This window comes from Suricata suricatta, chromosome 17 (genome assembly GCF_006229205.1).
Source record: "Suricata suricatta isolate VVHF042 chromosome 17, meerkat_22Aug2017_6uvM2_HiC, whole genome shotgun sequence".
NCBI classification, from domain to species: domain Eukaryota; kingdom Metazoa; phylum Chordata; class Mammalia; order Carnivora; family Herpestidae; genus Suricata; species Suricata suricatta.
Window position 1 is genome coordinate 35,916,429 of NC_043716.1, and position 21,325 is coordinate 35,937,753.

General features: G+C 54.5%; 1 protein-coding gene and 1 long non-coding RNA gene across 3 annotated transcripts in view; one reads left to right on the forward strand and one right to left on the reverse strand.

Annotated features, from left to right (window-relative positions):
- Positions 1-486, reverse strand: part of LOC115282289 — a 2,370-nt gene extending 1,884 nt beyond the window's left edge. For both annotated transcript variants that reach the window (XR_003904574.1, XR_003904573.1), the window contains exon 1: positions 182-486. This is a non-coding gene — a long non-coding RNA (uncharacterized LOC115282289). The remainder of the gene's footprint in view (positions 1-181) is intronic.
- A 19,804-nt stretch (positions 487-20,290) lies between these two features.
- Positions 20,291-21,325, forward strand: part of ARHGAP23 (Rho GTPase activating protein 23) — a gene marked incomplete at its 3' end in the record, with an annotated part of 50,446 nt that continues 49,411 nt past the window's right edge. Inside the window, exon 1 of the mRNA XM_029927021.1 lies at positions 20,291-20,346. Coding sequence (XP_029782881.1) covers positions 20,320-20,346 — 27 coding nt within the window. The remainder of the gene's footprint in view (positions 20,347-21,325) is intronic.

Below are 21,325 nucleotides of genomic sequence, written 5' to 3' on the forward strand. Positions count from 1 at the left end.
TCGGCGGGCACAGCCAGGGGCGCACCGTGAGGCCACCGCGGGCACGGCTGCTAGGAACTCCGGCTGGTGGTGGGCCGGGGAGGGAGCCGGAGCGAGAGCTGCCCTGGGCAGGGGGCGGGAAGGAGGAAGGCAGGCTGGGGGCCGGGACGCGCACGGGGCTGCCAGGGCAGAGGGCACCGACCTGGACGGCTGTGCCAGGCCCCCAGTGGCCAGGCAGCGGGGGCGGGAGGCCCGCGCCTTTTGTCCGGGTTTTTCAGGCGGGGCGCCTGCCGCCGTTTCCTCTGCCCGAGTTTTCGTTTTCCGTTGGCGAGGCCCCGGCACAGCTGGAGGGAGAGGGAGTGGGGGAGGGGGTTCCCGGAGCGGGATGTCCTTGGCCACTGGGGCCGGACACCCCCCTCCCCGCGCCACACTAGCCCCCTGCCGTGCCGGACTGCACGACGGGCTTCAGGGAGCTGGGTCGGCCGCCCCACTGGCTCCTGGGACCGGGCTCCGCTGCCCTCCCTTCTGCCCCCTGGGGCTGGCTGTGGGTGGGTCTGGGCACGGGGTGCCAGGGGCATTACTCAGCGCTGGGCTGCTTTGCTTGGGTTCTTTCATCTGTCAGCTGCTGAAGCTGGGGATGGGCCAGTAAGGGCCTCGGGGCCCCTTTGGAGCCAGCCCCCTACCTCTGAGCCTGGCTGTCCCAGGCAACCGGAGCACCCCAACACACACCACCCTCCTTCCCAAGTTGAAGGGTTGGACACTGTCAGGCCAGTTCTTTCCCAAGGTGGAAAAGTTCCCTAGGGGTCCAGGTTATGGTCAAGGTCTGGGCTGTGGCCTCTTCCTCTTCTGACAAGGGTGGAGGACTTACTGATGCTCTTTGCTAGCTAGCTCCCTCCCCTTCCCACCATCCCTTGCTGGAGCTAGGGTCTGGTGCTTTGCAGACTCTTTCTGAGACTGGTGTGTTTCCCAGCAGCTGGATGTATGCTCCCTTCGCCCTCACTCTGCACCTCTCTTCCTGGACTCTCCCTGCCCCTTTCAGCCAAAGTGTTTCCCAATTACAAACTTGAATTTCAGGATGGACAGGGGGTGGGGGTGGAGGTCATTAAGCCTGAGTCCCTTGGATTCTCCCCCTCACCATCGCAGCCTTCATCTCCACCCCCCTACCATGTCCACCCCCCCCACCCCCACCCAGGCCCAGCTGGGGGTGGATGGGGTTTGATTCCCTGTGGTTCTCCCCCTCTGCCAGGGCAACAGCCTTATTCCCCAAAGTGGCTGCTCTCACTGAGATGTGCTCATTGGCATGCGATTTGAATCTCCATTACATAACCAGTCATTTCGCCTCCAAACACAACCCAAAGGTCCCCTGGTCCCAGCCTCTTCCACTTGCTCACAAGGTGGCTGGGTCTACCCCTCCGTGCCTGGAAACTCCAGTTCCTGCACCTGAGGCCTTGCCCTCCCCTTGGGAATGATGAGGGCAGTAAATCCCTTACCTCCATTGCTGGTTTCCAAACCCTCCAGAAGCCCTGTGAGCGGGCAGCGTGGGAATTGGGGTCTGAGACTACACAGTGATCGTGCCCAGGCTAGACCCTGGGTACCCCGATGAGAATTCTGGCATTAGGTGAAGTTTTGGAGAGGGGCGTGCTGTTGGGAAGGTGGCTTCAGGACATCACAGGAAATGGGGCAGGATCCCAGCCCAAGCTGAGAGGGACTGGACCTGGTCCCTCTTGTGTAGGCCTGTGCTGGGCTCCCTGGAGGGGAACTCCTCTGCCCCCCTCATCAGGCTGCTCTGAGCCCATGGGGAAGGGAAGCCGGAGCCCCATCTGGTCCCACAGGGGTGCAGCATTTTTGCCAGGGATGGGAGTGGGGATGAGGGAGGGTCCTGGGTGCAGAACAGGGCAGTGCAGGAGTGGGCAGACTTTGATCTCTTCATCCTTCATGGTAGGGAGACTTAGAGAGACTGCATGGTATATAAGTTTAAAAGAAACTACAAAGAAGGAGAACAGAGTAAGTTAAGTGTGAGGGGCTGCAGTTAGCTATTCAGGGGAACTTGCAGGGAGAGGTGTGCGAGCCCATCTGGCCTGGAACGTCACTCCAGGAAGTTGGGTTAGGTAGATTCCTGTGATGTTGGCTTCCTGTGCAGGATTCTAGAGAGATTCATAGTGGATGCAAATATATTCAAATGAGTACATACATTAGTGTGGGAGGTCGGGGGGGGGGATATGTTTTTAAGGGGCTGAGGAGTTGCTTTATTAATACAGCTGAGAGTTAAGAGATAGGTAACAGTTGCTCTGGGCTAGCATTTTCTTTTTTTTTAATGTTTTATTTTATTATTGAGACAGAGGGAGAAACAGAGCATGAGCGGGAGAGGGTCAGAGAGAGAGGAAGACACAGAATCTGAAGCAGGCTCCAGGCTCTGAGCTGTCAGCACAGAGCCCGATGCGGGGCTCGAACCCACGAGCCGTGAGATCGTCACCTGAGCTGAAGTCGACTGCTTAATCGACTGAGCCACCCAGGCAGCCCCTGGGCTAGCATTTTCATAAATTACCTAATTTGATCCCCACAACAGTACTGTGATGTGGGTCCCGTTATTATCCACATTTTACAACTGAGGACACAGAGGCATCAACAGCTAATAGCTTGGCCAAAATCACATCGTTGACAAGTATGGTAGAGCCAGATAGAGTCCACGCTCTCACCCTGCCAACCTGCTTCTCGGGACCTCCCTTGCCCTGCTGTCCCTCCCAGGCCAAATCTGGGTCCATCTTGGACACAGCCCAAGGACCAAGTTAACCTCTCGCTGGATTGGAGCTGGGATGCTTATTGTCTGGCTGGTACCTGGAAGGGCATGGGAGGTCTCCGGGTGCCCATCCATGTTGGCGGGTCTGGAATCAGCTCATTTACTTCCCCAACACCCCCTGTCCCACCCCATGCCAGCCCATAGCACTTGGATCATGGCTCAGTTCGCTGGTGTTTTCCTTCCAAAGGGACATCAGCCCTGCTCTGTTGGCTGCAGGGGTTCAAAGGTGAGATATCGGCTTGGTCAGGGATTTGGACAAAGCCCGGTTTTAATTATCCTGCTCTGTCTCCCTCCCCAGAGAGAGCTATGAATAGGGCCTGTGGGAGCTGGCTCTGCCTTTCCCCAGCACCCCCACCCCCTTCAAACAACCCGCCTTTAGATCCAGGCCCCCCTATTTCATGTGAATTTGTGCCAGCTTTTCAGCAAGGCAGTGCCAGTCAGTACCAGGCAGACATCTCTTCCCACTGCCTCAGTGGGCCGGCCCGCGGGCTGCGATGGCCTGGGGACTGCACTTGGGGTGAGTTTCTAGCTCTGTGGGAGTGCGGTTATTCATCACCTGTCGGAGGGGGTCAGGACCAGAGGGGTCATCTTGTTCAACTCCTTCATGCTACAGTGGGGAAACTGAGGCCAGAGAGTGCCCAAGGTCAGGTAGCCTGTGAGTGGTGGACATGAACCCAGGTGTCCTTGATTTTCTCCACTTGGTTCTGTCCATGGTGCCCCCTCCCTCAGTGCAGGGTTCTGGGACTGGGCCTTGGGAGAGAGGGGAGGAGCACAGATGAGTGGACAATGTGTCCCGTTCATCTCTGTGTCCCCAGTGGCCAGCACAGCGCCTGGCACAGAGCAGCTCTCTATAAATGTTTATGAAGTGCAGGCCAGGGAGCAGCCCTTCACTGGCCTCCCAGGGTGCCCCGTGCCCAGCTCTACCCCTGGCGCTGTGACAGCTGGTCTACACATCAGCCTCCTCCATTATCCTGGAGTTATTTGAGGACAAGAAAAATAATAATCGGAACTACTTCCGTAGTGCTTTCCACTAGGTAGATACATGATCATTATCCCACTTAACAGATGAAGAAACTGGCACAAATAAATTTCATGTCTTCCTAAGGTCACACAGTAAGTGGCAAAGCAGAGGAGTTGACTGTGCTCTTAACCTCATTCCAAGCAGCCCCAAAGGTGTGGTGTTTGTCTTGGTGACCACAGGGCCGGGCACACGGTCAGTACTCAGAGAATGGTTGTTGACTGACTGATTGACAGAATATGGAAAAACCACAGAATCCTGTAATCTCACCCTTTGGAATTAGCTAGAGTTGGAGTCCTGGGAAGGCAGCCTAGGGGTTCATCCCTGTGTTATCTGTGCCAGGAGGGCCTGATCTAAACCTAGAGAGGGAAGGAAAGCTTACTCGCACCCCGTCAGGACTGCCTTCTAAGGCTTAACGGGGGCCATTGGGGGTCCTCAGTCTTCTGGCTTCTCTCTTGCTCTCACTCCCTCCTTCTTCCTCCCGAATTCTAAGGGGATGGTGTTGAGCAGGGGGCACATGGGAAAAGACTACAGGTCGGATTGATGAGTCCTGTTCCTTTTTCATCTCTCTGGCCCTGAGATCTTCAGCCCAGTGCATCACCTTGGTGGAACATTCTGCCCTCTTCAAGTTGTAGGGGGGATGGAGCGTCCAGTTTAAGGCACGGCTTATCGTAGCTGAAGAGGCTGAATTTCCAGCCACCTCTGGTCCTAAACCTTAGGCCCAGGGTCATCCCCTCCAATCTCCTCCAACCCATGTGCCACTGGGCAGGTGACTTCTTTCCTTCTGACTATTCCTCTGCTCCCCATTTGCTGGTGTGACATAACATCAGTCATCCAGCATGCCCCGGCCACACTTCATCTGCTGACAGAGGCTGGTGGGAAGGTCGCTAAGAAAAATGAAGACTCCGTGGCGAGGGGGAGGGGGAAGGACTTTCAAGTAGAACTTTCAGTTCTACCCCTTACTCACTGTATGACTTGGACCTTGTGACCAAGTTATTTCATTGCTTTTAGCCTTGATTTCCCTATCCCTGAAACAACACCTCGAAATCATTGACAGGATTAAATGAGGTGATACAGGTAGAGTGGCCGATGTTAGGTAATCTCACCTACGAGCAGAAGCTATTATTAAACAGATAGTGATCAATGGATGGAAATGAGAACCACATGCTTTTGGCGCAATAAAGAGAACCCCTTCTGGTTCCTGGCAAATGAGCTGCTCCTGGAGGTCAGGAGGCTCCCGTCAGTGGAGGTGAACAAGCACAAGCTGGTCTAGAAAGAATTAAGGCATTGGGTGAGGAGCTGAAACAGAAACTTTAAGGGCCCTGCTTTGGGATCAGCGTCTTGGGAACATGAGAGGTCGGCTGCTGTGGTTTGGGGATGTAAGGCTCCTCTGAGGAGAGAGAATCCTGGGAGGCTGCCTGGAGGAGGCCTGGAAGGATGGCTGTGGTTCTGAAGGGTGGGAGGAGGGGGAGGCCACTGCAGGCCTGGGCAGGGCTTGGTGGTTGCGGGGCAGTGAGGCACATGGGCCACCAGTTCTGAAGTCAGCTCCAAGGCTGCTTTCACATCCTGGCAGCCCGAGGGGGTATAGTGGCGGTGGAGAGGGATCTGCCAGCTCCCTGTCCCTCCCCCCTGCCTCCATGCCCCAGCCTCTCCTGAAGGAGGGGCTAGGGTTACTCCCAGTGGCAAAGAGCTGGGGCCTGTAAAGAGCGGAACTGGGGGAAAGAAAGACGTCTTATGTCCAGTGCATTTGGGGGCGTCTGGGGGTCGGCGGAACAGTGGGGCCTTTGTCCCCAGCCTCCGGGAATCTGGCCGAGGAGGAGCCATCCCTGGGTCTGGCTGGGCCCTCGGCAGGCAGGCAGGTCCTCTTTGAAGTGACCCTTTCAAAGCTCAGCCTGAATCCCTGGGAGGAGAGACAGCTCAGGGCGGGGCTTGGGGATGACTGGGACCCGCAAGCCACGGATGGAAACTGACCCAGTGCCAGCCTCTTTGCGAGGGCAGGGCAGGCTGGCAGGAGGGGCGTGGGCTGGAGGAATTTGGCCAAGCTAGGGGGACATGTGGAAGCCATTTAGGAGGACAACCACTCCAAGACGCTTGGCCCCCAAGTGTGGGTCAATATAGGGAAGGCCAGAGTTCACTTTGGCCCTGTGCCTGGTTTCTATCAGTCCCCACATTGATTTCTGCCTGATTCTGGGCTCCTAAATCCACAGCTATGTCTTCCTTTTTAATTTCTTCAAAGAGCACAAGAACACTCCTCGGAGAGAATCTGGTGCTGACATAGGACTTAGAGCCCTCGTTAGGAGGGACAGTGGCAGTCTGGCCTATTGGAGCTTTCCCTGCTCCCTCCAAAAGGCTGGAGACCCCCACCTTCCATCATACTCTCCTTCATTCTCGATGTGGAGGAAACTCTGGACCGTTCTCCAAGAGAAAGGGAAGGAGGGAGAGGGAAGCTGGAGGGAGAGGGAAGCCAAATGAAGAGGGTTCATCTTTGAAAATTTCAAATTGGAGAAATATTACAGGTACCACACCCCATCCCCCTCCCCTGACTTCTGACTCCCTGTTTGACTCATGGAGGGAGGCCTAGAGAAAGGCCAAGGTCAAAGGGAGAGAGGCAGTGGGGAAGGGACAGGCAGAAATGCGAGGGAGATGGACAGAAGCCAGGCGGGAAGACGGTGCAGGCAGCTGAGTTATCTGTAATCCCAGGGTAGTGAAGTTTCCAAAGTCTCTTCAGCTCTGACCTGCGTGATTCTGTGAAAGGAGGGAGAGGAAGGAGCGGGTAGCTGTTGGTGGATTTTGTCGGACTGAGCAGTGGACAGTGGCGCCTTGGCAGCCCAGATGAGAACCCTACCCCACCCTGAGGCTGTTTTCTAGTTCATGTCCCCACACCCCAATCTCTCCTTGGCATCCCCGCACTCTCTATACTTGTATGGAGAAGATTCTTCTAAATCTCCCTTTCCTCTTCTGAGGGTGTGGCCTCTGGTTCCTCCCCAAGAGAGGGGGCGAAGAGATCTGAGCACCCCGGGCCCTGATGGGGGGCTGTGGGCTGTTCTGGTACTCTCCTGTATCTCGAACTGGCATCTGCAGAGCTGAGCCTTCATTAACTCTAATGAATCCTTGGCGCTGTGCCCTCCCTCTGCCCTGCAGCTCCTGGTGGGGGTGAGGGGGCAGCCGAGATTGAACCCAGAGCCCAGGAGGTGGTGAGATGTCAGCAGGGGTGAGTAGGAGGCACAGGAAGGCTGAGACTACTGCTGGGACAGAGAAACAGCCCCCTTTCCTTCCTTTTCTGGGACCTTTTCCTCCTCTGGTGGCTCCCACGCACTCAGGTCCCCACTGTGCTGGCTAAAGTGTTATCTGAGAGACTGGGCGCAGCCTGGGGTGCTGAGGACATTCCCAGGTCTGGCATATACGTAGAGTGTCCCTAACTTCATGGCGGTTCAAAGGAGCAGACTTCAGGAACTGGAAAGTCAGGCTGTGGCCAGATCTCAGTGCAAACCGACCTTTGTTCATTTGGTGACCATTTCCTACGCACTGTCTGTGCTCCCAGCTCTCTCTGTGGGTCTTGGGATCTGGATGAGTAAGACCCAGCCCTGCCCTCAAGGGGTTCATTGTCTGCTTTTCCTACCACCCCAAAGCTCCAGTACGATTTCATAACCATGGGTTCTGAGACTTACCTTTCTACTGTCTGCCAGTCTAGAACATCCTTAGCTGCCCCCTGCCAAAAATATTAACATAAAAATGGCCTGGCCTCACTGGGGCGTCAGACAGACAGAATCAGATAACAAGGGGACATCATCAGAGTGTGAATGTGGTCACAAAGGTGGAATGACTGTCGGTGGGTAGAATTGCCATACGGGTTAGTAAAAAACCAGTTGGTGGTAAGATTTCCTTTCTCTCATGTCCTGTTTCCAAACCTATCATTTAAGTTGAGGATTTTTTTTTTACTTTGAGAGAGAGAGAGAGAGAGAGAGAGAGAGTGAGGCAGAGAGGGAGGTAGAGAGAGAATCCCAAGCAGGCTCTGTGCTGTCAGTGTGGAGCTGGACATGGGGCTCGATCTCATGAGCCATGAGATCATGACCAAAATCAAGAGTTAGATATTTAACCAACTGCATCACCTAGGCACCCCAGGTTCATTTATTAAACTCTTTTTGATCATTTTCAACGGCCATCATGCAGTGGTTGTATATTTACCAGAATTGAGACCCTAAGAGGGTAGACAACTTCATCAAAGGTCAGCTAGCATCTGAACTTAAATCTGGGTCTTTCTGAATCTGATCCTGAATCCTGTCCTGTGGTCACTGCTACACTCCTCAACAAGATAAAGCCTGGAGGACACACCCGCCCCACTCTGGGAAGGTGGACCTTTCCTCCTGCCCCAGCTAAGCCTTGAAATCCAAGTAGGGGTTGGTATAGTGAAGGAGAGGGGAGGGCAGACATAATCTGGTGACGGACGCGAACAGCACAACTGTGTTTCGCTTCTCCCTGACTCTGCTGTGCACCAGCGTTCTCCCTGTGTCTGCTTGGAATCAGCATTTGCTCTTGAGTGGTATCGGGGTCCCCAGGGCTCCATCAACAGATAATGGGCAAACCCCCTGCCTCCTCAAAAAATGCTCCAGCTCTGAGAGGAAAAAGGCTTCACTAAGGAGGAAAGGCTTGCCAGGACTTGAAAGATGTCTGCAAGGAACAAGAGAGGCTCGCGGAGTGGAGAGAGAGTGCCATTCCTGACAGAGGGATTTGGCATGAGCAAAAGTGTGAAATAGCCTGGCCTCTTATGGCATCAGTGAGACCAAGACTGAGAGTAGAGATGAGAGTGTCAAGGCCAATGATGGCCAGATCCTACCCATCTCCTCCACCCTCATGGCAGTCCCCTCAGGCCATACTTAGGAGCTTACTTACTTCCACAGATACTTTGGAGCCATGGAAGGGTGTTGGGCAGTGGGCTGCAGCAGAGATGAGAGATGATGAGGGCTGAAACTGGAGGTAGAGATGGAGAGGGCAGGGTAGGAGTGAGATGTACTATCCTTTTCCCCTTACCAGAAATTTGTCAGACCATCTATTCCCCTTGTCTGATATAGCCCTTCCTTGCCTTCTCTGTTTTTTAAACTCCTATTCATCCTTCAATGCCCAGTTCAAATCTTCTCTGTAAGTGCTGCCCCCCACCCTCCATTTCCTCAAATATATGGGGATTTCCTCCTCTAGGTAGTAGACCTTAAACCCCAGGAGGGTAGGGATTTAGTCTTGTTCATTGCTTTATCGCCAACTTCTAGACCAGGACCTGTTGACCGATGAAGGAACATTCCCAAAGCACTTGGCATGCATTGCGGGAACCACATAACAATAATGGAAATATTTGTGGCCACTAACATTTATTGAGCATTCCATGCCAGACACTATTGTGCACAACCCTGTGAGGAATCGATTATTTCTGCTTTACGATTGTAGAAACCTCAGAGAGGTTAGTATAACTAGTCCAAGGACACACAGCTGGGAAGTGGGCATTTAGGATTCAAACCCAGATTCCTTTGAATCCTGTTTAGGAAGGTTTAAACACTAAGCTCTACAGCCTCTTTATTTGTTGCATGCCTGTCTCTTCAGAAAAATCAGGAACTGTTTCATTAATTAAATAAAATCCTTTGTGAACTGTGAGGTCAGATTTGTTCAGCAACTGGGATGTGTCAAGCACTCAACACTGAAGCCTCTCAAGGGCCCCATTTACAGCTGAGAAGACAGGCTTGGAGAGGGAAGAGACTTACTGGGGACACACAGCTGGGACTTGATCTTAGGTCTCTTTGACTCCTCACCCTCAGTGACCCATGGTCAGCAGTCCCACAATGGGACTAGGGGCTGGGCTCAGAGGTTGACTGACTTGTTTGGGGACACACAAGGGGCTGCACAGGGCCAGGGACTGAATCTCCCACCCTAGCCCAGTGTGCACCCTCACTGATGAAGAAAGGTGGGGTGGGTCCAAGACAGGCCTGGGGGCTGCTGTAATTTCCCAAGTGCCAGCCCTCTGTCAGACCGGTGAGCCCCAAGGTGGGGGGTGATGTGGTACTGGGGTGGGCAGAGGTGGTGTCTTTTTTTTTTTTTTTTTTTTTTTTTTTTTAGAGAGAGCGCGGGGGGAAAAAGTGAGAGAACGGGAGGGCTATCTGGGGAGAGGGGCGGAGGAGAAAGAGAATCTTAATCAGGCTCTAGGCTCAGGGTGGAGCCCCGATGAGCTCCATCCAAGGATCCTGGGATCCTGACCAGAATGGAAATCAAGAGTCTGACCCTCAGCAAACTGAACCACAGGCGCCCCGCAGGGACGGTGTCTTAAGAAGGCAGAGCCTTACAGGGCCTTGATGGAAGAGGGTGAGAGGATTCCATTGGCTTCACGGTAACAGTGGGATATCAGCCACGGGGTGACCCGAAGGACCTGCAGCCGCCAGGAGGGATGTGGGTGGGAGCTGGAGCCTGGGGGCGGTGCTGGGTGTGGGCTCCGCCTCTGGTGGCGTGCCCCTTCCGCACCGGTTCCCAGACCGGCCCGGACCCGCCAATCAGATACTCGCGCTGCTCCCTGTTCGCACTGTCATTTGCATGGCCACACCCCCCACTCCTGCCACTCGGCCTCAGCTCCCCTGTGCACCTCCCAGGCCCCAGCCGCATTTCTGACCCCCCGCGCAGGGCTGCTGTGGGCGGGCTGGGGCAGGGGGCTGCAGGGCGGGCAGGGCCGACCTGTGCTGCCAGCCTGGCCGCACTATTCATAGCTCGGGCTGGCGTAGTTCGCATACTTGGCGTTTCTCACGTCTGGCTGGCCTGAGGCTGCTGCTCCTCCGCGCTCCTCCCACCCTGCTCTCCTCTCTCCGTACCCTCTCCTCTCCCTGCCTCCTCCGCGACCTCCTACCCCTCTTCTAGTCTTCCCAGAAATCTCGAGGTGGCCCAGCCCACAAGAGGAAACTGAGGCCCAGAGAGGGGGCGTGTTTTTCGCCCTAGCCTCGAGGGAGAAACTGGTAGTAATGAGGCGTGTAATGAGGTGGCTAAGAGCCTGGGCTCAACCCGCAGACAGACCTGGGCTTGAATCAGAGCAGCCACTAGCTGCGGGACCCTGGCAAGTTCTTTAGCTTACATTCGGGGAAGTTTTTCGGAAGAGACCTGGAGGATGAGGGATCGTCGGTTAAGAGAAGAGGGGGTATCGGGGAGAGAGATCTGGGGATGAGGTGGGCCAGCCCTGCCTTGGTGGATAGAGGCCTGGCCAGCCTTGGGGGGCGGGGAGGACAGAGGACACTAAAAAGGACATTGGAGCAGCTTCCCTTTTGTCCCCATCCCTTACTCCCTTATTCCAGCACCCCTACTTTTTGGATCCAGTCCCACTGAAGAAGGGGTGGGGATACAAAAACATGGCCAACATCCGAAGCAGCCCTGCCCCAGATAGACTCTCGGAGACAGGGTTCTGGCCAACGGGGCCACTCTCTAAAGAGAGGCTCTTTCATTCCTTTGCATTCAGAAACAGTGTGCAGAGCACAGTCATAAATATGTAGACCCTAACTCAAGAGTGATGTGACACAAGACGGTGCACAGGGACCTGACCCAGCCTGACGCCCAGAGGAGGAATCCCTGGGGAAGTGACTTTTTTGCTGAGAACTCCTGGGTAGGTAGGAATTAATAAGGGTGTGGGTTGGTGAGACAGGGAGGGAGCTGGGGAAAGGAGAACAGCATTCTAGAAACAGCGTGTGCAAAGGACCTGAGGCTGGAAGAGTGCCTAGTCCTTAAAGGACCTGGAAGGAGACCAGGGTAGCAGAACACAGAGGAAAGGGGTGTAGTGGGTATGGAACCTGGAGGCATGTCCCACAGGACCTGGTGGTCATGATATTAAAACAATTCGTCTGGACTCTCAGGGATCAGAGGACTGATAGCAACTTGGAACAGAGTGAAGGACATGGTGACATGGTGAAATGGGTAAACTCAGGAGACATTTCTAAAGCACGGTCCCTCTGATGGGTGGCACATAGGGCTATAGGCCATAAAAATCTCCCATTGGTTGGTTCTCAGAATGCTTTCCCAGCGACTTAGGCTGCTTCCCTACCTTCATTTTGTAGCTGACGAAGTAAGAAAACCTGAGTAACCTTGAGGTCACAAGGCGAGAAAAGAGCAGGGGCCAGTACCGATGGCAAGGGTGACCCCTCTCCACATCAGCCTTCATGCTAAGACAGTGATCTCTCTCTCACTAGCCTCCTGTCTCCCACCCCTCAGTGCCCTGCACCAACCATTCCCTACCTAGGACCCGACAGGGTGGAGGACCCAAGGGACCAGGGTGGTGAGTGTGTGTGTGTGTGTGTCACACGTATCCCAAGAGGCTGGTCGGCTGTTCATTGAGGTACTGTGTGTGCAGCGTGCCTGGCGTATAGTAAGGGTTCAATTTTAATTACTGCTGTGACAGTCACCATGTCCCAAATTCAGGGCCAGGCAATTGGTGACGGGTAGGATCTGGGGCCCAAAGCGATGCCATCTGTCTTCGGATCACAGAGCCCAGCCCAGAAACCATCACGGCTCCCTTGTGAGCAGGAACCGAGGGAGGTTGTTTGTCCTTCCAGAGCCACCGTCCCCTCCGCCCTTCCAGCTGCCTCTGGGGCATCATAGGCTGGATTAGGGAGAGGTTCAGCTCTCAGGCTGGGTGAAGAGATGACCCGACTGGGTTGGGCAGGGCCTGGGATGAGGGGGTGGGTGGTTTCAGGGGTGGGGCTGAGAGCCTCGCCCTGCAGGGAGCCCCATGTACCCTGGGGGAGACTTTCGGAATCTGCCAGGACCTGCCCTGGGAGGGGATGTGGTCTCGGCTTGAGCAGGACTAAGCGCTCCCCTGAAGGAAACCAGCGGGTGCACCTGTTGTCTCTGCCCAGGTGGTCGGACAACAGGAAGAACTTCCTGAGAGGGATGTAGGGCCATAGGGAGAGCCGCTCCCAGACTTCTCCAGTCTCTTCTGAAATGAGCTGTCCAGTGTGAAGTAGGAGAATGGGTATAATTTTGGAGCAGAATCATTGCAAGTATTCTCCTGCCTCCAGAAATGACTGCCCTGAATATGATCTAGTACGAAAAGGGGTCTCTCCAGTACTCCTTGACCAAAGGAGACCCTTCCTAAGTCTCACAGTCGCTGTGTCCTTGTGTCCTTCTGCAGGGAACGCTGCTCTCTGTAGGAGGGGAGGGACAGGGTTGGGAGCTGAGGGGCCTGGAGAATGCATGGGCGGGGGGAGAGGCAGGGCTGAGGGAATGAGGGCACCCTGCCTGCTCTGGGCTGCGAGGAAGATAAGTGTGCCAGACTCGCACCAGCAGGGGGCTCTGCTGCACAGGGGACCTGCCGGCATCGCTGACAAGAATGTGCGCCCTTCAGTGTGTAGGTATGTTTTTCTTGGAGTGTGCGCATGAGAAAGCATTTGAGAACAGGGACTTGCCTCTGCGTGCACACCCTTGTGTGTGTATGTGTTACAGGTGGTGTGTAAACGTGTGTAGGCTTGGAACAGACACATGTGCTGTGGGGGGTGCGGCTGCAACTTTTGCTAGGGAGACTCTTCCAAGGTTCTGACACCTTGGGATGTGGCATCCCAAGAGTTTGTGCCATGCATTGGTCCAGTTGGTAGGTCCTCATCAATGCCAAGGACACATTGTATGCAAGGTTCAGGCTCCCCTAGCAGCCGGAGAGCTCCTCCTATTCGGGGACTACCAGGGCCCCAAAGATGACAATGGGGACTCTGAGAAGGCAAAATGGAGAGGGGTGGGTAGGAGGGAAAGCCCTCCAGACAAGAGGTGCCCAGCTTTTCTGCACCCCACTGGGAGACCTGTTCATTTAGTTTCATCTTCTTTCAACAGCATGCTTTAAAATTTGAATTTGAGGGGCGCCTAGGTGGCTCAGTCGGTTAAGCCTCTGGCTTCAGCTCAGGTCAGATCTCACGTTTGTGGGTTCGAGCCCCGCGTCAGGCTCTGTGCTGACAGCTAGCTCAGAGCCTGGAGCCTGCTTCTGGTTCTGTGTCTCCTTCTCTCTCTGCCCCTCCCCCTCTCATGCTTTGTCTCTCTCTGTATCAAAAATAAATAAAAAACATTAAAAAAATTTTAAATTTGAATTTGAATGAGACTTTGCCATTTTTTTAAATCGTGGTAAAATACACATACTAGTGTTTCGTTCTTTGGCATTAAGTATGTATCCATTGTGCAACCATCCCCACCGTCCATCTCTAGAACTTTTTCTGCTTCTCAAACTGAAACTCTATACCCATTAAAACAATAACTTTCCCCTTAGCAGCCACCATTCTGTTTTCCATCTCTGTGACTCTAGGTATCTCATATAAGTGTTTGCCCTTTTGTTCCTGGCTTATTTCACGAAGCATACCGTCTTCAGGGTTTATCCACGTTATGTGTGTTAGAATTTCCTTCTTCTTTGAGACCAGATACATTCTATTGTGTGGAGATACCACATTTTGGTTATCCATTCATGCGTCAATGGACATTTGGGTTGTTTCCACCTTTTGGCTATTGCGAATAATGCCGTGGTGAATATGGGTGTGCACATATTGCTGTGAGTCCCTGTTTTCACTTTTTTTTTTAAGTTTATTTATTTTGAGAGAGAGAGAGAGAGAGAGAGAGAGAGAGAGAGAGAGAGAGTGCTCGTGAGCCTGAGCAGGGGAGGGGCAGAGAGAGAGAGGGAGAGAGAATCTCAAGCAGACTCCCCGTTGTCAGTGTAGAGCCCAATGGGGGGCTTGGTCTCACGAATCTGAGATCATGACCTGAGTCAAAATCAAGAGTCAGATGCTTAACTGAGCCACCCTCCACCCCCCTCCCCATTTTCACTTCTTTTGGAGACATAGCCAGAGTGGAATTGCTGGATCCTATGTTAATTCTGTTTAATTTTATGAGGAGCTGCTCTGTTGTTTTCTGCAGCAATGGCACTATTTTGTGTACTACCAGCAAAACATACAGGTGGGGCACCTGGGTGGCTCAGTCATCCGACCTCAGCTCCAATCATGATCTCACGGTTTGTGAGTTCGAGCCCCACATCGAGCTTGCTGCTGTCAATACAGAGCCTGGTTCGGATCCTCTTCCCCCTCTCTCTGCTCCTCCCCACCTCGTACTCTCCTGCTCTCAAAATTAAATAAACTTTAAAAAAAAAAAGCATACAGGTTCCAGTTTCTCCACATTCTTGTCATTAGCCAATAATTTTTTGTTTGTTTGTTTTGAGGGTTTTTTTGTAGAGGGGGGCGGGGAAGGGCAGAGAGAGGAAGAGAGAGAATCAGTGATGACGGCACAGAGCTTGATGCGGGGCTCAAGGTGGGGCTTGAACTCATTAACCATGAGATCATGACCTGAGCCAAAATCAAGCACCACACACTTAACCGACTGAGCCACCCAGGCGCCCCAACAAATGATTTTTGAGAGCCTCCTGTGTTCAGAGCACTCTAATAGTACAAACCCATTTCTAAAAAGTTGTCCTTAGGAAGCCCTCCGTCTAATGAGGGAGATTCGGGCCATGGCCTTGAGCAGTCTCTCATCAGAGGGGAAAGACACAGGCCATGACCTCTGAGAGACCCTGGACTGATATGGGACAAAAACAATAAACACAAAACATAACAAGCACAACAAAAACCCTGTCTGCTCTCAGGGAGCTCCCTGTCTGATGGAGGAGTCATGGCCTCTTCCCTCTAGCGAGTCCCAGATGGGCCCAGAGACCAGAATGGATACACGGAGAGCATGCATCGAGACAGTCAGGGGCTTCTGAGTAGAGTAAACCAGGGGGTGGAGAGGCCCTGGGGTGGCCCTGTCCACACCGGCCTCTGGTTGCCTGGGCAACGGGCCTGCTGTTTACTTTGTGGCTGGCTTCAGACTCACCCTTTTCTGTAAGTGCTCATTTCCCACCATAAGGAAAGATGCTCTTTAGTCTCCCCTTTCTCTGCTGTCCCTGAGGAGGGGACCGGCTCTCCTGCTGGGTGGAGACCCTGCCAGCCTGGCACCTCGGCCACTTCCTTGCCTACTGGGGTCTCCTTCCCCACTCCCAAAGTGCCAAAGTTCTGCTATGGATGTGGGGCCTTCTGGTGGTGACCCTGTGAACGGGTCCACCTGAGCCTGTGTAGACCTCCACGAATGTCTGTCCGTGTCACTGTGTCCTTGTATACACGTGGCTGAGTTGTCTGCCTGTCTGAATGTAAGTGTGGGTGGATGTGAGATCGTGTGAATTTCCAAAAGATGATCAAAACAGCTTGCATCGTCCTCCAGGGCATTATGCTAAGTGAAACAAGTCAAACAGAGAAAGACAAATACCGTATGGTCTCACCTATACATGGAATCTCAAAACCAGGACAACAGCAAACACCAAGCTCAAAGGTACAGACAACAGATTGGGGGTTACCAGAGGCAGAGGCCGGGATGGGCAAAATGGGCGAAGCTGGTCAAAAGGTGCAAACTTCGGGATATAAAATAAATAAGTCATGGGGATGTCATGTAGGGCATGACGACTATAGTTACTAATACAGAATTACATATTTGAAGGTTGCAAAGAGGGTAGATCTTAAAAGTTCTCATCACGAGAAAGAAAATTCTGTAACTATGTGCGGTAAATGGATGTTACATAGACTTAGTGGGGTGGTCATTTCACAATATATACAAATAGCAAATCATTAGGTTGCACACCTGAAACCAGTATGTGTGTCAGTTAGACCTCAATAAAATTTTTTAAAAAGAAAAGCAAAAAACCTAAACCAGCTTGCATTTATTGAAGCCCTACTAGAAAGCTAGAACTTTCTTTGAATTAGTTCTCCTGGGACTCCTGAGTGGCTCAGTCGGCTAAGCGTCTGACTTTGGCTCAGGTCATGATCTTGCAGTTCATGAGTTTGGGCTTTGTGTTGGGTTCTGTGCTGACAGCTCAGAGCCTGGAGCCCGAATCAGATTCTGTGTCTCCCTCTCTCTCTCTGCCCCTTGCCCGCTCACGCTCTATGTCGTGTGTCTCTCTCAAAAATAAATAAACATAGAAAAAGAAAATAAAAAGAAATTACCAACAACCTATGAGGTGGAAATTAGTGTCATTCCCCTTTGATTGGTGAGGAGCAGAGGCTCAAAGGGGTTTCATAACTCGCCCAAGGTCTCACAGCCAGAAAGTGGTAGAGATAGGAGTTGGACCCAGAGGTGGAGGACTTTGGGAGGACTGCAGAGCCCGTGCACTAACCGCTGGACCGTGATGTCACTGGAAGACCCAGGGGCTTCCAGCTGCTGGGATCACATGGCTCCCTCCCTGAGAAGGCAGTGGGGCTCCTGGTAGGGGTGGGTGTTTCCCCTTCTCCTTTTCTCTCCCCCTGCCCTCCAGCCTGCATGGCTCTGGCCCAGTTTGGTGAGGGGGGAGAGGAGGGTGTCACAAACACCCCAACTCAGGGCACGATTGGCTCTGGATGGGGAGAGCGTGGGGTCCGGAGAGCCTTTGGATCGGCCTCTGCCCCACAGGCCAGATCGAGTGGGGTCCCCAGGCTCCCGGTGACGCAGGGTTATGGCACATCACATTTGTTGAAGAGACTCAGGCTTGCTTGGCCGGCTCATCAGCTTGGCCTGTCAGGGCATGCCAGGACTGCACACAAGTGGTGCTGGGAACCCGGCATCTGAATGGGGCAAAGGGGTGGAGCAGGACCTGGGGTGGGGGGAGGCCGCCCTGGAGCGGGGAGACTGGGGCAGGGGTCAGAGGCCCAGGCGTGGGCTGGGCGGGCATGCCTTGAATATCACATTGCCTGCATGCCTCTGATGGCTGGGGACTGGCGATGAACTTGCTCTGTCTGTATGTGAGGTTGTGGGGTGGTTACAGGTGCGTGTTTGGTGGTGTGCGATGAAGAGATGGGACCAGTTGGACAGTCATAAACGCGGGATGGCTCTCTTGGGGTAGCGGCATTGGCATTGTTTGTCGCGTGGCTTGGGGGCCTACATTCTGGGAGGAGGTGCTAAGCAAGCCAGGGAAAGAGAAAGCCGGCAAACTGACCTCGAGTCCCTCCCTCCCTCTTACTTCCTGAACCACCGGCCTTTAGGGGTGGTTGTCAGGCTGGCCCTTCTACAGCCCAGGCTGCCCTCTTGTTGATCTAACCTGGAAGGCCCCTGACCCCACCCTCAAACTGTCCCCTCATGGAAAGAAGAGGCCTTGAGCCCCTGACACGGGGGCTCCCTTGGTGTGTGGGGGTTCCCTTGGTGGGGATCTCTGGCTCAGGCCCGAATCTGGAACTTGGGGACCCCCTACAGGTTTCAGAGCTGGGATGCTAGGAGAAATAGAAGCATTCTGAGGGCAAGATGGGTACTTGACTTATTCTCCAAGAGGTTGAGGCCGCTGAATGGATAAACAAGAAGGTGATAGATCCGAGTTAGTCTGGGATCAGGTTTCAGCTTAGTAAAAGTGAGATCTTGAAGCAGTCACTTGCCCTCTTGGAGCCCGCGTTTCTGCATCTGAGAATGGGTATAAAAACAATCCCTGTGTATCCTGTTCTTAGGGTAAGGGCCACAGGAGACCCAGTGAAAGTGCTTTCGAACGGTAAAAGGATGATTATCTCATTTGGAGGGAGGAAGACTGGGTGCCCTCCCCTTGGGGGTGCAGTCCCCAAGCCCTGCACCAGGGACCCTGAGGAAGATCGAGTTGAATGGATTTTGCAAGCTGGTCAAACTAGAGGATGATGGGAGGGACTGCTCAGCGGGGTAATTCCTGATTTGGGGGGAGGAAGCTGGCAAGGGTGTAGGGGAGGAGGACTCACACTAGGCAGGAAGGCTTGGAATAGAATCTCAGCTACGCCTGGTATTTCCCAGCCCTTGGCCCCATCCCCCACCACCCTCTGGGATCCACCCCACATTCCTTTCCCAGAGGAAATGGGGGAGGGGGCCGAGAGGCTCCCCAGGCCTGTAGGATCATTTATTCAAACTGTGTCCAACCTTCGAAGCCCTACTGTGTGCATCCGCCTCCTGACATCCCTGTGAGGCAGAGCCGAGCAGAGGAGGTGGGATGGGGAAGGTGCAGGTTTGTGGTGGAAGGGACTGGAACCCCCTTGCTGCCCGGCCAGGTTAGAGGACAGGAAATGGGACATCACATGCGGTTTATCATTTCCCAGGTCTCTGAGGCCGTCAACACGGAAACCCCAAGCCGCTTCTCTGCCCTGCCCCTCTCGGTAGCCCTCAGAAACCTCAGCAGTTTTGAGGAAAGTGAATTCTTGATCCAGACCCACAGCAGCACCTGTTGGCAAGGGAAGCTCCACAGAGCACTATGGAGGAGGGCGGGTGGAGAGTCACTCCATTTCCTCCGAACCAGGGACTGGGCTTGCAGCAAGAGGAAAGGAAGTTAGATAGCTGGAAGGACTTACTGGCTGCTTACCGAGAGAGCAGGCCAGATCCTGAGCGAGAACAAGCCTATGGTAGTTGCCCTCTGCTTGGGGCCACAAAGTCTGACATGGCTGAGGACAGCCTGGTGGTGCTCCCAGCTGGCCTCAGCGGGCCTGGCCTTGGTGGAGGCGTGACAGGGAGGCCCAGGGCAGGCCAGGATAGGAGTGGGCCTGACCCAGAAGCCTTGGTTTTCTGGTGATGGAGGGGCGGGGGAGGGCGCTAATGGAGATGCCAGGTCTCTGCTCCTCCTGACTGCAGTCCTTTCCCACTCTGCCCCTAAGCCCTCCTGACTCAGCGCTGGTGGTAGCCTTGCTCTTCCCGTCTGGCTTCCGCCAGGGTGGGGGTGGGGGTCCAGCTCCTGCACTGGGGGCCCAGCAAGCGGCAAACAGGAAACAGGAGAACAAAACCGCTCCCTGGCCCCCACTCGCTGCCTCACCCTCACCCTTCCTCCTCCCTTCCTTCTCCCTCCCTCGCTCCTGCCCAGCCCTGTAGTCCTCTAGTCCCCCTCCCTCTGCCCTGGCCCTTCTCCTCCCCTACCCCTCCGTCTTCCCCCCTACTGCTTCCCACTCTATCCACCACTTGATCCAACCTCAGCAAGGGCTGTTCTTGCTGAGGACACCGGTGATGGGATGAGGGTGGGCAGGGGTAGCTACCCCTTCTGCAGGGTTTTCCCTTCTGGTGGCTGTCCTGCAAGGGCCCAGCCCTCTGGCTCCTTGAACTCCTAGATTTGGGAGCGGAGGTGGGGGGGGGGCGGCTGGAGCTTCTCCCTAGCCCCAGCCTCCCTTCCCTGGCTGGCTGCAGGCTAGAGTTTGGGTAGAAGATCCAAAGTTGAAGTGAGGGTCTCTGGGCTTGGAGTCCCACCCTTAACAAGCTAGGTGCTCTTGGCCCTCCATTTCCTTCCCTGAAAACTGGGTCATGGCAGTGGCCCTGGGCCACAGTGAGTGGCTGTGGTGAGAAGCCACCATGAACAGTCCAACGAGATAAAAAAGGTGGTTACACGCCCACTAGCCCAGGCCTCTGCCGGCCCCACCCGGGAAGGGGCCTGGGAAGAGGGAGCCAGGAAGGGGGAGGCAGGCAGGGTCTGCCCTCAACACGGGCTTCCTGTCTGACTCACATGCTGGAGGTGGGGTGGGGGCCAGCCTGGAGCCCATTGTCAGCTTGGTGGTGGCCCCTCTGGGCGGGACTAATGGACAGGGGGTCCTGGGGGAAGAGGGTTGGTCACAATCCCCTACAGGTGGTGATGGGGCTTCACCTGCAACCTAAGCTCTGGTAGGGGGTGTTATGAGAGGTGGTCTGCTCTTCGTGCTGGGCTGTGTGTGTGTGTGTGTGTGTGTGTGTGTGTGAACTGTGGGGTACAGCATCAGGGCATGGAGTGTGTATTCTGGGAGATGTGTGCATGTCGTCTGGCTTGCCTTCACGGCTGTCTCTGTGGGACGAGGTACTTGTAGAGTGTATGGGTGAGTACCTGGGGGGTCTGGTGTGCTTTTAAGGACACAGTGGGTATGCGTGGCGTGTGTGGACCATATATGCATGGGAGGGTGTCCCGAGTGTGTGTGCATATGGAAAGGTGGCCACACACAATGGACATGTGAGGGAAATAGTGTGTTTATGGGGGATCTGTGGACAGAGGGAAAATGAGTGTATGTGAGTGTGTGTGGATGGGAGGGTGTCGGGTGTATAGATGTGTGTGTGTGTGTGTGTGTGTGTGTGTGTGTGTGTGTGGTGTGGGTCCATACAGGGTGGGGAGGATGTGTGTTTACATGCGTACGTCCCTGTGAGGAACATGTGTGCACGAGTGAATGTGTGTTTCTCCGGCAAGTGAAGCTGGACGTGCGTGTGTATGTGGAGTACAACTTGTGTGGGCCTGGGCCGTGTGAGTTTTCGTGTGAGTGGGAGGGTGAGGGTGTGTGTGCCCTTACAGGGTGTGCAGTGTGTGGCTGCGCGGGGGCGCTGTATAGTGCCTCCCCCGCGTGTGTGTGTGTGTGTGTGTGTGTGTGTGTGTGTGTGTGTGTGTGAGATCTGGGCGGCCGCGCACAGGGGCCGCCCCGGAGGGGGAGGTGTCTGCCCTGCGCGACTCGGCGGCGTGTCCGGGCTCAGGCGCCTTCAGCCAAGAGGCTCCTGAGGCGCGGGAGGCGCGGAGCTGCCCCAGCCGTCCTGCCGCCATCCGCGCGGGCCGTCCGTCCCCTCGGGGC